General features: G+C 38.8%; 1 protein-coding gene across 2 annotated transcripts in view; it reads right to left on the reverse strand.

The window, feature by feature from the left end:
- PAPLA1 (Phosphatidic Acid Phospholipase A1) overlaps positions 1–14,597 on the reverse strand; it is a 55,889-nt gene that overhangs the window by 32,920 nt on the left and 8,372 nt on the right. For both annotated transcript variants that reach the window (XM_083143223.1, XM_083143222.1), the window contains exons 3-7: positions 12,411–12,697; positions 8,115–8,244; positions 4,801–4,991; positions 4,085–4,228; positions 371–521 (exon numbers count right to left, since the gene is read on the reverse strand). In XM_083143223.1, the coding sequence (XP_082999349.1) occupies positions 371–521; positions 4,085–4,228; positions 4,801–4,991; positions 8,115–8,244; positions 12,411–12,697 (903 nt within the window). The remainder of the gene's footprint in view (positions 1–370; positions 522–4,084; positions 4,229–4,800; positions 4,992–8,114; positions 8,245–12,410; positions 12,698–14,597) is intronic.

The following is a 14,597-nucleotide window of genomic DNA, read 5'->3' on the forward strand; positions in this document are numbered from 1 at the left end:
GACATTTCCAGAAGAAGTTAATTCCCTGACTTTTCCAGGTTTTCCAGACTGGACACCCTGATAATAAATATAGTTAAAGTGCTTACTTATGTCTGTATTTGCATTTATGTTATTTACTGTTGCTTTTCAATTGGCTAATCGCGATGATGAAAATAACTAATGATTGGATCGAATTGATGAAAGGGACATCCACAAAAGACATTCATACTCAGATCAAAAGTTGAGCACTAAATGCACTTAGCCAATTATACATCGCTTGTTACTGTGGTCTAAAAGCTCCCTAAAACAAAATGAATGAACAATGCACCGGACAATTTTTCTGGTAATATTTATGTATCTCGCTTACACTACCAAATATTACAAAACTTACCAACTTCAACTAGGCTTCTGAATCTAAGGTCACAAACAGAACCAATTCCATGTACAAGAAACACAACATGGTCTATCTGCGTTGGTTCTCCTTCATCGATATCAAATTCATCAACACCTCTCTTCACAATACGAGGCTTAGTAGGAGCTTCCTGTAAAAATAAAATAGTATGATTTGCACAGATAGAAATCGCTAAGACATAGTAAGAAATTAAGGTACTGAATGCATTTAAACAAATATTAAAGATTACTTTCACCACATAGATCAATTGGAAAAGTTAGTGGGAAATTGTAGCTTGGCAAGGTTTTATACCTGAGACCCTATCATCACTTGTGCATTAACCTTTAGGAGCCCGATCGTCTCGAGATCTCTGTCAAGGTCGTAATTTTTACGTTATAACTTCGCTATTTTTGGCTAGAATTTCGCTTTTCTTTTTTCATATTGTTGTTAACACATGTATTTAACAGAAATGATTGTTGCACGTTTTTTCTTTTCATGAAAATGGCGGGAAAAAGGCAACTTCTTTTTCCAAGGGAAAAATTTTGCCAACAAAGGAAGGCTGGCTTTGTTGTTTTAAAGCAATGGGTGTCCCTCACCCCTGGAAACTGCATTGGAAGGAAGTTTGTATATCGGTACCTGAGGTCAAAAGGAATATTTTCTGTCCAGGAGCAAGCGGTAGTTGGGGGAGGGGGAAGAGGGGTTGTTGAAACTGCGTTGTAATAATGTAAGTTTGAATCGTGCTGAAGAAAAGACTTTGTTCTTGGGCACAGTGTTTCAACAATGGGTACAAAGGTTACCCTGCATTGTCTAAAAATAGAATTTGGAAGTAGTTGCAAGAATTGGCATGCTTTTGTCACTCCGTTCTAGATTTTCCTCCTCGAAGATTGTGCGTACGTGAGACTCGTTTTGTGCCCAAGTGCCAAAGATTTTTTGAGTGAAGTGTGACTCTTCCCAAGAGTTTATCATCTTTGTTTTACATGCCAGCGATAATTTCTATGTGCATGTTGACCTTTTCAAGTCCTTTTTTTGGGGGAGGGGGGAAACCTCACTTTTTTAAAAAAGAATTTTTGGGGGGATTCCCCTTTCCCCTCTCCATATATACGCCAAATGTGCATAAATTTTATATCGTCTGAATCTGTGATTCATTCTGCGTACAACGATATATCATTCATCTCTCTCAGGCAATTAGCCTCTGAGCTACAGTCATTTCAAGGTACCGCTGCATTTTGAAGCTTGAATCAGTGGCGAGCTGACCATTCCTTTTGGGGGTACAACTCACGTTACATTGGTCATACAATAATAATGCAAATATTTTTGTGTTCCTTACATGTCAGCAATAATTTCCATGTGCATGTCGACACTGTCATGTACTTTTTCTTGGGGGGAGGGTGGGGGGAAATTCCCCTTTTTTTCCCGAACTTTTGGAATTTTGAGTGTTCTCCCCTTCCCACGCCACATATACACCAAATTTGCATAAATTTTACATAGTCTGAATCTCTGGTTCATTCCGCGTACAACGGTATATCACTCATCTCTCTAGGACAATTAGTCTCCGATCTACACTCGTTTAATTGAAACTCTGCATTTTGCTCAAAATCGAATCGAGCATCAAGGGAATTACATGTGAAAATGGCCTTGGGCTCCAAAAGGTTAACCAACTGACTTACAACTTGTCAATAGGGCTACAACTGCAATTGTTGAGAAAAAAATAACACTGGTTGCTGGTGTTTTAACTGTATGAGCCAATACAGGCAAATTGGTACAAGCATTTATTTATAAAATTGTCAAAAATTTTGCAAATTCACCTGCTTGGCGGTGAAGCACATTGGGTGATTGACTCGCAACTTTGCAACCAAGGATTACAGGTTAGAGTCCTAGCATTTTAATTATATCACACATTTGCTTCAAAATATTCAAAGAATTACATCATGATATTAAAATAGCTGTTATCTAATATTCACACAATACTGATGCAAGACAAATGAAAACTCTACATTTCGTATAGGCCTAACTTGCAAGCTAACTGCTCCATGAAAAGGTCATATGGCTTTTCTGCTGGCCTCACGAGATACCCAGATGTCCCTGATTAAAAATAAAGTGAAGTATCAGCTAGTAGATAATTTGGAAAAGTATTTGCCGGTTATTAAATTAAGACTGATACTTTTTGACACTGGTACCACTGGTGTAAGCCAATACCAGTACATCAACATTGGTATCAATTCATTCCTACTTTATATTTCCTCACAGTTCACCTGTGTCCATTTGTCCTGAGAATTTTGCAGAGTACAGTACTATTAATGTAGTCAAATGTGGACTCTCAGTTTAAATACTCTGAATGCCTCAAGTCAAAGGTGACAGCACTGACCATTAGGCTACATGAGAGTCTCAGCTGAACCAATTCATGTCATGCTATCTATAACTTGACAAGTTTAAAAACAAGACGTTGCAAATAGCTGTCGTGCATCTCACACCACATTTCCCAACTCCATTCTTCGCAGCGACGTTGGTTCGCACTGTTCCAACCTGGAGGGAGAGGAATGGTCTGAGGGTTTTGAACGAAATTTGTATTCGCTTTTTCCTGGGCTGTTTTCTACCTGTCGGAGTACAGAAATTCAGCTCATCTTTCGCCAACGACTCTTTTCCTTCTTTTAAAACTTGGCCTCCCCGATGGAGGCACATAGTGTTTCGGATCCCACTTTAAACTGTAGTTCCAGTCTCGATTAGCCTTACTGTGCATAAAGTGGACTTAAAACAACAAATCAATCCAATCCAATTCTTTTAAAACTTGAGAAACCATCCATTTAGATACTCCCGTGGGGGGGCTTGTGGACTCGACAACATTATACTTAAGTTTATGTAACTCCTCCTGATTTCGCAAATATGTTGCAACATTGTAAACAATTTCTCTGGCCTGTCCTCTAAGGGGCTTTCCAGAGCAGATTGTGGATTTCGTTGGACCCAGTATGATTTGATTTTTGCATTTCAAAAATATGCAGCCAAGAGTAAAGAGCAAGAACATTTCAATGCTTTAAAAAAGAACACAGGCAAGCATGATATCAAGACTGCCTTCTCGTAGCGATTGTTGTACTACAAACAAAAGAACCCCCACCCCACTCGGCTTTAAAAAAAAACCAGGCCACTGCTCGAAGTCGCATTCAGAAAATGAAGTCATTCGCCCAGTAGTTTCTCTTCGTTATAAACCTTAACGCGCGTGCGTAATACTACAGTTTACGGTCGGCGCACCGCACGCATTTTCAAAGACCAGATTAAATCAAATGAACCACTGATATGAGCCGGCTTCGTCAATCTACGCAGTAAAAATAGTTTGTCATATTTGTTTTAGTTTAATTTGGCTGAGTTGGCACCACTCGTACTCTCAAAGCCAGACTAGTACGTAGAAGAGTGGTGGGGAGGATGACGTAATAGGAAGTGCTCCGCAGCTATCTGCACATATCGGGACTTAACTTGTCAGGCTATACAGCTACTCCACTCTTACAAACAAGCTTCCCTGATGGTGTACTGGTAAAGTTTTCACCTTGTAATCAAAGGGTCCTGGGTTTAATACCCGTTGGAGGCACGTGGCACAGTGGTTCAGATCACACTGTAAACTGTAGGTCCAGTTCCGATTAGCCTTTCTGTGAATAAAGTGGACATAAAACAACAATTCTATTCAATTCTTACAAACTACACTTCTTACATTCAAACAATACTCACTGGCACATTCCCCCATTCATCTGGGCTGGCGGGCTGAGGAAAGTGCACTATCACATTAGGGCCATGTAGTACAACAGCCTCCCCATTTGGAAGATCTATACGTCGGTGCCAAGAGTTACTGATCAATGCAGTTTTAAATTCCTCCTGTAAAGAATTTAATTAAGTTTCATTTTGCAATTATGACAGAACTAAAATTTTTACCAATAAAAATTCCCTAATCCCACATCATTCCTTCAGCTGCTCTATTTATTATAATTCTACTGTAAATATTAGTCATTATATGGGTAAACTTTCTTCACCAGAAAAAAGTGCTAAATACACATTACAGTAAATCATTGATTGCTTGCTAGCTCATTAAACTATAAGAAAACCATTATCTTGAAAAAAATATCAATTCTATCATGCAACAGCTAACTTATTCCTCACAAGAGTCACTTCTTTATTCAAATTGTCACTCAGGCAGACTCAAATATAAAGAAATTGGAATTTATTATCACAAATTAGCTGATGAAACACTATCAGGTATTACAGACAATTTTCATGAGAAATTCAAAATGAAAGCCTGGTTGCAAGCTACAAAGTAACAATGAAATTCACATGCAGTAAATACAACAGCAAATAATAATAAAAATAGTAGAGCTCAAAATACATGAAACAAACAAAAATTGAAAATATCAATGTTACTGTTTCCAGAACAGTTGCACATATTGATTTACCTCTAGTTTAGCTGACAATTTTTCATCATAAGGAATAAACCGACTATCTAGATGTCCTTTGTAAAACCATGCACATCGCCTCACTTCAGTCGGTGACTCCTCCCAGTAGACAGCTGACCTTTGTCGGCGGAGAACATTAATATCATACCTGCCTCCATCGGTAGGCACAACAGTTTCTGGTGTCAAATCAGCTGCAAAAAAAAAAAAAATAAATAACTCAATATATTATACACCTACAACACATGTTAATTTTCATATATTTTAAAAATATTCATCTGTAATGTACGAAGAGTAAGATAAAATTGGATTTTGTGTTAACTAAATTCCTTTCTAACTCACATTTTGTTTGTAAAAGTTTGGCTTAACCTTTATTGTCAGGAGCCTTGCATGCCTGTCTTGTTGAAGGCACTGCCTATTAAGTGCACGATTTTCAAACTTGCCACGAAGTACAAAAAAAGATTGTAGCTCGAGAACTAATCATCATAGAGATATGAAACTGATTTTGTTTTCTTTCTTAATGACAGGGCTTTTAGCTGAAGTAAAATTTATACATTGTAGGGGGAAGAAATGATGATTTTTTTTAATGGCATAAGACATGCCCCTGTGCACCCTCAATAGACCGAAGTCAATGAAAATTGTAGTATGTAGCAGTGGTACATTCCTACAACCGTGCAAAGTTTCGTTGAATTCACACTGATACGTCTTGAGTAAAAAAAATAATAATAAAAATAATCTCTGGAATTTTGCTTCTTGTATCGACCCCATGGACCAAATTTGGAGGGAAGCATGACAAAAGACCACGGATATGTAATGAAGGTGCTGCAACTTTGGAAAAATAAAATGGAAATTAGGGCATTTGGATATTTTGCATAATTAAGGAAAATTGTGCCTTTGCCCCCCCTCCCCCCAGACTCTTGTCAGATGTTACTTAAAATGTTGCTTTTTACTCATTCTTGCTTGCATAATTGATTTTTTTTCATAAAGAGGCAGTAGTTTAGAAGTTATAGTCACTTTTATAAATCTATCCCATAATAATAAGGGTTAACGGAGGCAAAATAAGGAATTTTCCAAACTTCACTTGTTAATAATAGTAACAATGAATACATTGTTTTGTAATTTGTGCATATCGTACCTTCATATGTATCTTAAATATCAACTGAAATACAGGCATGGTTCCCAGATCATCAGGATGATAAAGGTTAAGTCCACTTTTTAGAGATAGGTCAACCTTTAGTCGGCCAATGGTCCCCTACGGGACCATCGAAAATGTAGGCCTAGTCTGCTGCGGGACCATCGTGCTGATTAAAAAAATCATGTGCTTTTAGGACCTTCATACTTGTATGTGAGGTTGTAAACGCTTACAGATTTCAGTTAAACTTTGAAATGTCATGTGGAAGAAAACCCACCCACCCAGGACCCCCTCACCTCCCCCTTCCTTTCCTGTCACGTTTTCGATGCGAGTTTTGGCAGCTGTGAAATAAATGCAATGCAATATATGAAATTTACAAACTTGGGACTTGAAGCAAGTTTCACTTTGTTGCAAAAGGTCTATTCTTTTAAAACAATGCAAAAGTTTGCGCCCTATTTCCAAAATAGCAGAAGAGGGGGTGAACGCCAGATTTTTATTTTATTTTCATTGAAATTTGGGGACTTAGCCTCTCAAAACCCCATTTTTCTCACTTAGGAATTCTGAATTGTATACGGTCACGTGCTCCGATGTTTTTGCTTCCAAACAAAAGTTAGCCAAAGTAGATTGCTCAAATACGAGGGTCACTATTTACATTTTGAGCCTTGGCAACACTGATTGAAGTTAGACACGATTTGACGTTTGCACCGAATCCTCTGGCATTATTGACCATAACATACTTCAAATGTTTTGTCAATAGCTTCATTTGTGTTGTTTATGTTGCCTTGGAGATTGCGCGACAACAATAAAATAGAATTAACACGTGAACATTTTCGTGCGATTATTTTTTACGATTTTTAACGTGGATTATCAAGACAACAGTGCATCGATCAACTTACTTCCACATTTGGCGATGAAGCCCCATCCTTTGCAACTGTGAAACGCTGGTATAACGAATTTAATCGTGGCTGCCATTCGCTCACCGACGAGATTCGCGAAGGTCGTCCAAAATCAGTTGTTGTTCAAGAAAACATTGATGCTGTGCAAAACCTAATACTGCAAGATCGTCATGTGACATACTGTGCGATTGAGGCAACCATAGGCATTAGTTCCACCAGCATATATAAAATATTACATGATCATTTAGCTGCGAGAAAGGTATGTTCTCGTTGGATCCCACACAATTTGACAAAAACTCAAAAAGACGCTCGCGTCAATTGGTGCAAACAAATGCTCAATAAATACAATCGTGGTGCTTCAAAAGACGTATATAAGATTGTAACAGGTGACGAATCATGGATATATGCATATGAGCCGGAACGTAAACAGCAGTCGACTGTATGGGTGTTTCAAGATGAACTCAATCCAACAAAAGTTGTTCGCGCTCGAAGCACATCGAAACAAATGGTCGCCTGTTTTTTCGGGAAAACTGGTCATGTGGCAACTGTGCCTTTAGATGAACGTAGAACGGTCAACTCTGAATGGTACACAACAATTTGTTTGCCAGAGGTCTTCGGTCAAATACGGAAAAACAAACAAACGCCGTCGGATCATTCTTCATCAAGACAATGCCAGCTGTCACACATCTCGTCTAACAACCGACTTTATGAACAGTCAAAAAATCGAATTGATGGGTCATCTGCCATACAGTCCTGATTTGGCACCCAATGACTTCTTCTTGTTCCCGAATGTCAAGAATAAATTGCATGGACAACGATTTTCGTCGGCGGAAGACGCCGTTGATGCGTTCAAAAACCATATTATGGAGGTGTCTCAAGAAGATTGGAAAAACTGCTTTGACAAATGGTTCGAACGAATGCAAAAGTGTATTGACCATAAAGGAGAATACTTCGAAAAACAATAAAGCAAGTTTTCAATGCCAAATTTCTGTTTTTTCATTGTTAGGCTCAAAATATAAATAGTGACCCTCGTAGTCTCTGAGATATAACGTTTTTCTGAAATAAGTGTAAAAATTTAAAACTCACGCATAAAGGCCGCGGCCAGAGAGGGGTTACTTTCGAAAACCTGCTAGGTGGTCTAAAGGTTAATCAAGAATGGACCTACAGTTTAAAGTGGGTTCCAAACCACTGTGTGCCTCCACCGCATATCAAACCTACAATCTCTTGATTACAAAGCAACAGTGTTACATACACATCAATATTACAGAACATGAGAAAAATACACTCACTTGAATTGAATGCTTCTTCCAGAGATAACGAATCAGACATGCTGAAGGGCTTCCACACCGTCTTCTTCTCTATTTCCTTTTTAAAGAACCAATGGTTGTATACTGGGCGATACACAGGTCCAGCCTGAGACTGCAAAGCACCAGGAAAAATGAATTTTAGGAAGTCTTCAGACCCAAAGCAGCATGTGACACAAGTCGTTCGGGAATGGACCAATCAAAACCAACATTTCACACTGAATGAATGAAAGCCACAAAAGCTTGCATTTGATTGGTGAAATCCTCAAACGACACATGTTGCTTTGGTGTAAAATCTCAATTAAAAAAACACACACACATCCCATTAACCTAACTACTAACAGATTATTCTGTGTTACAGCACACATTCATTTAAAATTCTTTCCATTCTAAACTTAAAAATGTATAACTCCTGTCTTTTAAATTTCAAATGTACATGTTTAAGTTGATGTACAATGTTCAATAACGGTTTGTTTTCTGTCTGTGATAAGTTGGATAATGTTTACGTGTTTGACAACATTGACATTGCCAAGGTAACAAAAATAACAGTTCGGGATATAGTGTTAAAATGTTTCTATCAAAACGTGATTTGCTGTTTTCTTTCTCAAATGATCCAGATAATTGTAAATTTAGTTATACAGGGTGTCCAAAAATTCTCACCCCACCCTGGGTATTATGAGAAGGGTTGTATATAGGAAGAAATGGCAAAACACGTATTCCATGATGTTCAGGGGGAAACGTTTTGAGGCCAACCATTCCCTACCCAGGGTCCCGACAAGGGGGTAGGTAGGCTGGGGTCGACTCAATATATTTCAAATAGCAAAGGGGGTCGAAGAATATGTAGTTTGAAAGGTCTTATCATAACAACAATAATACAGCAAATCCAGGGTCTCTACGTAGCTCCAATTGACAATGGCATGGAATCAAATGTGGAACATGGCCAGCATTGGACAGGACTCCAACTCCTACAATAGTAATCCTAGAGAACAGTGGGAGCTGGAAAAATGATCCTACACTGGAGCATGATTCGGAGATATCCTAGCAGTGTCTACAAATACGTACAACCCCCCCTCCCCCCCCCCAAGAGATGGCAAGCATCCCTACACAAAACCGCATATCATCGTGCCCCCAGAGATTGCTACCAGGACACAGACCGACATGCAGAATCGCAAATCAAGGAAAATGGTGAAGGAGGTACGTAGTTACATGTACAATGTCAACTGAAGGCAAATGGGGTGGGGGGGGGGTTACAAGATGTCACAACACGTACACCACTAAAAGTCAAATTCGAAATGAGCCCCATTCACTTGTTTGCAGGAGAATGCAGACGGAGTATCGAACCAGACCAAGTAATCTGCGTTACTAACGTTATGAAGATTCAACAGGACCATTCTGCTTGTGTTCTTGTAAGCAAACAGACTGGACCGCAAAAGTTCGAAGTGACATTGAAATACTGGACGTAGAACAGTTGTAGTGTCGTACACACTGTGTTCTACTAACGTGTTTCCTGTACATTTAGTTACCGTGGTTCTGTTTGTGTGTGTGTCTTGGTGGTTAAAGTGTTTGCAACAACGAGAAAAATGAATGGTGCCGGAAGGGCACGTTCTGGTGCAGACAAAGTGGAAATTATCTTTCCTTTCGGTGAATGTGGCAGAAACTACCTTGCCACTGCTAACGATTTAACGAATTGTATCCCCAACGCCCTAGTATTAACCATAAGTATGTTTCAGACCTTGTGAAAAATTTTCGTGTAACACAAAGCATCAATGACAGACGACGTCTAGGATGACCTCACATCGATCAGGCAACAGTGTTGGAAGTGATAGGACACGTGACTGCAAACCCTGAAATGTCTCTCAGACACATAGAAGAAGCAAGTAACATTCCACGGAATTCTATCAGTAAGGTGTTAAAATTACACAAATTTCATCCTTACAAAATGCAGATAAAGCAAGAACTAGGAGATGACTTCGACAGACGAATTGAGTTTTGCGAAATTATGTGCGACAGGATTGCTAACAACGTGAACTTCTTACAAAATATCTGTTTCACTGACGAAATTTCTTTTATCCTAAATGGCTGTGTTAATAAACACAATGTTCAAGTATATGGGCATACCATTGAATAGCCTGCAAGACCGCCTGATTTGTCTCTGAACAATTTTTCCTTTGAGGACACCTTAAATCTGTTGTGTACAAAACAGAACCTAGTAGTCTTGCTCATCTGCAACAAAAAATAATAGCACCCTGTAGACACATTTCAGAAGACACGTAACATCTTGTAACCCCCCCCCCCCACCCATTTGCCTTCAGTTGACATTGTACATGTAACTACGTGCCTCCTTCACCATTTGACTTGTGTTGCGATTCTGCATGTTGGTCCGTGTCATCCTGGTAGCAATCTCAGGAGGCGCGAGGATATGCAGTTTTGTGTACGGATGCTTGCCATTTCTTGGGAGGGGGCGGGGGGGTCGTATTTGTAGATACTGTTAGGATATCTCCGAATCATTCTACAGTGTAGGAACATTTTTCCAGCTCCCACTGTTGTCTAGGATTACTATTGTAGGAGTTGGAGTCCTGTTCAATGCTGGCCATGTTCCACATTTGATTCCACACCATTGTCAATTGGAGCTACGTAAAGACCACGGATTTGCTGTATTAGGATTGTTATGATAACACCTTTCAAACGACATATTCTTCGACCCCCCTTGCTATTTGAAAAAATTGAGTCGACCCCAACCTATCCTCTTGTGGGGTCCCCGGGTAGGGAATGGTTGGCCTCAAAACATTTTGGCTGCGGTGGCTCAGTCGGTAACGCGTCTGACTACCATGCTCAAGGTCCCGGGTTCGATCCCCGGCCAGTTCAAATCCGGAAACTTTTCTAACGTTGGAAGCGGCTCCGGCGCCCACCCAGCATCGAATGACATGGGTACCTGGGGGAAACCCTGGCGGGTAAAGGCGGTCAGGGGCGTGATGCTGATCACATCACCCCCACTCACGACCGGATCAAGAAAGTGTGGGGCGTTACCCCCACACCCCCTATACGCCTTCATGGCATGGTGCTAAGCACAGGGGAGAACTTTACATCATGGAATACGTGTTTTGCCATTTCTTCCTATTTACAGCCGTTCTCATAATACCCAGGGTGGGGTGAGACTTTATGGACACCCTGCATAATCAGCCCACAGAAATTAGCCTCACATTCGCTAATTCTCGAAAATATTATTCAGTTTAAAATCAGCATTAAAAGAACCACAGTGGTCTAGTCAGTAGGGTGGCTGACTGCTACGCTGGAGCCTTAGGGTGGGTGATCTAAGGTTGGAATTTGGATTGATTTTACAATACCGGGAATTTCTCAATTTTGTTTGAAATTCAGCATACTCACTAATTATGGCCCCCTAATCACGAATCTGCAGTTGAAATTTGGCGCTCACACGTAGAAATAGCAAAATAATCGAAATTAACTGCTTATTACTACACCCTCCATTTCGGACTTTTTTTTTTTTTTTGTGAACATTATGTGATGCTAATTGTGAAGAACATAAATCTGGAGCGCAGAAAGAATTATGCACCACATTAACGATCTTTTCACTGCTTTCCGCCTCCATTCTTCCACGATCAATGATCCCCAAATGAAAAAGTAACAAATGCGGCAACGCTGTAGACACAGTAACAAGTACGCAACGAATACCGAACCTCAATTGTCCACATCAAATATGGCTACCACAGTAGTGTATGGACAATCATACCGGTGTTAATTCCACATAATTCAGGAATTTCTATACATGAGCGCCAACTTTTAACTCTAGATTCATGATTAGGAGGCCCAAATTAGTAAGTATCTGAAATTTCAAACAAATTGGACAAATTCCCTGTATTGTTAAATTATACCTGGAATTTTTCCAGCCTTGTCCCTGCATAAAGCAGTTCCGGGGCTCACCCAGCCTCAAATCAAAGGGTAGCTGGTGGGTTAAGGTGGCCAGAGCATGGTGCTCATCACATTACCTCCAAAATGTCAGAGAAGGAGAAAATGTCCTACCCCCTGCCCCATCCCACTAAATGTGCCTCCATGGCACCGTGCTATATGTATGGGGAACTTTACCTTACCTTTTTACACATATTATTAATCAAGGACATTCATAGCACAAGATGACTTAGTCAACACAGTACTATTTCTGGTTGGCAATGAAAAGAATGAAAAACCAACGATACTAAGCATGTCTCATCCTTTAAAATCTGAAGCAACTGAACTACATACTGACACACAAAAGCCTAAACTTACCAACTGTTGGAAAGATGGCGGCAGAACAGAGGCTCCCTCTGAGCTTCCCGACTGTAAAGGCATCTTATATTGAAAAGGTTCATCCTGGCCAGACATCACACTGGTACCTGTTTCTCCGACTTGAAGCTGACCACTACTGTCTTGAACATACAATGCATTGTCTACTACTTCTGGCTTCATAACTGATGTAGGTGGAAATGCGTTCAGAGAAGGTGTTGTAAAATTCAAGCCAGGTGGTTGAGCGTAAGCTGGTTTCTGATTTCCAAGTCTGTATGTGTTAGAGGCTCCTATCAAAGACAGTAAATGCAAAAAATAAATGCCTGTTAGTCAGCTTCAAACTCTTTGTACTTGTTTTTTTTTTAGAAAGTGCATATTTGATGGCTGACAAATCAATGGAACATAAGGATTAATGAACAAATTGGACACACTGTTAGGTTAAAAATGAACTAAATATATCAAAGCAAAATAAACCACATTCATGAAAACAAATTGAAGTACAAGTCTTGAAGCTTTTTTGGAGATGAATGAGAGAGATTTCTCATGGAAACAAGCAGGTGATCCTGGATAGCATTCAAAACTTTTGAGATCATGGGCATCGAGGGGTTAAACGGGGCCCTCGATCCCTCCTGGAAACTGGCATAGTTTTTTACAAGTTACAAAAAAGTATAAAGCCTGTTTTTTATCGTTAATAACAGAAATAAAGTTCATTAGTTAGTACTTGAACAGAATAACCAAAGTAAAAACTGCATTAGATCGAAAAAAAATGAGTGAAAAATACAGGAGCAGGTTAGAATTCTACTTTTTAATCCTTTTTAAAGCCTTTTATTGAATGAAACTTGAGTGAGTTTATTTGAATTTTGTTTTTAAGCCCTCTTTATGCAAAGAAAGGATAATCGGGACTTGACCTACAGTTTAAAGTGGAATCCGAACCACTATGTGCCTCCACCGGGTATCGAAACTGGGACCCCTTATTGAATGAAACTTGTAAAATCTAATAACAAAATACAATAATTGTAAATTTCAGTACACTAACTGGATGAAATGTAGAAAAAAAAATATAACTGAAAAGAGTTGTGCTGAATATTCACTTGCTTGATCGATCAAGAAGCAAATTCCCCCTTTTACACAACAATAATAAAATTTGGAAAAAATGGTTTTTTATTACTTTAATAATATTTATGATTGTGTAACAACAATTATAACCATGGGAACATTAATGTTTTTATTATTTCTCCTATTAAAGTTTTATCAAAGCCCTCACCTCCCCTGCAATAATTTCTGGCAACACCCATATTTGAGATCTATCATTGATCTCATCCTAAACCTCTGAAGATGTGCATGTTGTTAGTTCCCAAGAGCTTCAAAACCTATCCAGAACAGGTTGCTACCCCGAGATAATCTTTGCATCAAACTAAGAAGGTTGTGTAATGGTTGGATTGCATCAGAAATGTTAGGTTAGACAAAGGTGTGAATTTGTAGTTTGTTTCAATTACGAAAAGTGAAGTTGCATTGTCACGTTAGGTCAGGTTAATGTATTGGTTATGTCTCAAGGTAATCTTGATTAAATAACTATAATTGTAGTATATTTACTATTTCTAATCTTTATTTCTAGCATACAAGCTGATCTACCTTCAATATAACTAATATTTTACACTAGTAAGAATTCACAAGGATTGTAGCAAGTTTAAAATTTTACTCTAGGAATATTTCACAATAACTTGACCATTGTCCTATGAACTCTACATATGACCAAGGCTTTCTTTCTAGTGACAGAGAGCAGTATGCGATACCAGTAAATTCTCCTTGCTGATTGTAAAAAAAAAAGGAAATACATACATATACTCAAACATCATATATTTGAGCTTGTACATATAACCATTATCATACTGCAGAATGATATTTCATACAGCATATTCATTCCATTTCCATTGCCTATAATTTGTGATATCATCAGAACTAACACAAAATGAACGGGAACACTGCACATGCACACCTCTATTTTTAGAACCAAGTTTAAAAAAATGAACATGGCAATTTTATTCTATTGGCTTTTTCACATTATTCACAGACAAAAAATTCTAAGATATAACAATCATTATTATTTCCTCTCCATTTTTTCTAAACATATCTGGCCAAGGAAAGCTAAGATAAATTTTGCTCATTCACAAATTCTCAGTTGCATTCTTA

This window comes from Lepisma saccharinum, chromosome 21 (genome assembly GCF_977018435.1).
Source record: "Lepisma saccharinum chromosome 21, izLepSacc3.1, whole genome shotgun sequence".
NCBI lineage: Eukaryota > Metazoa > Arthropoda > Insecta > Zygentoma > Lepismatidae > Lepisma > Lepisma saccharinum.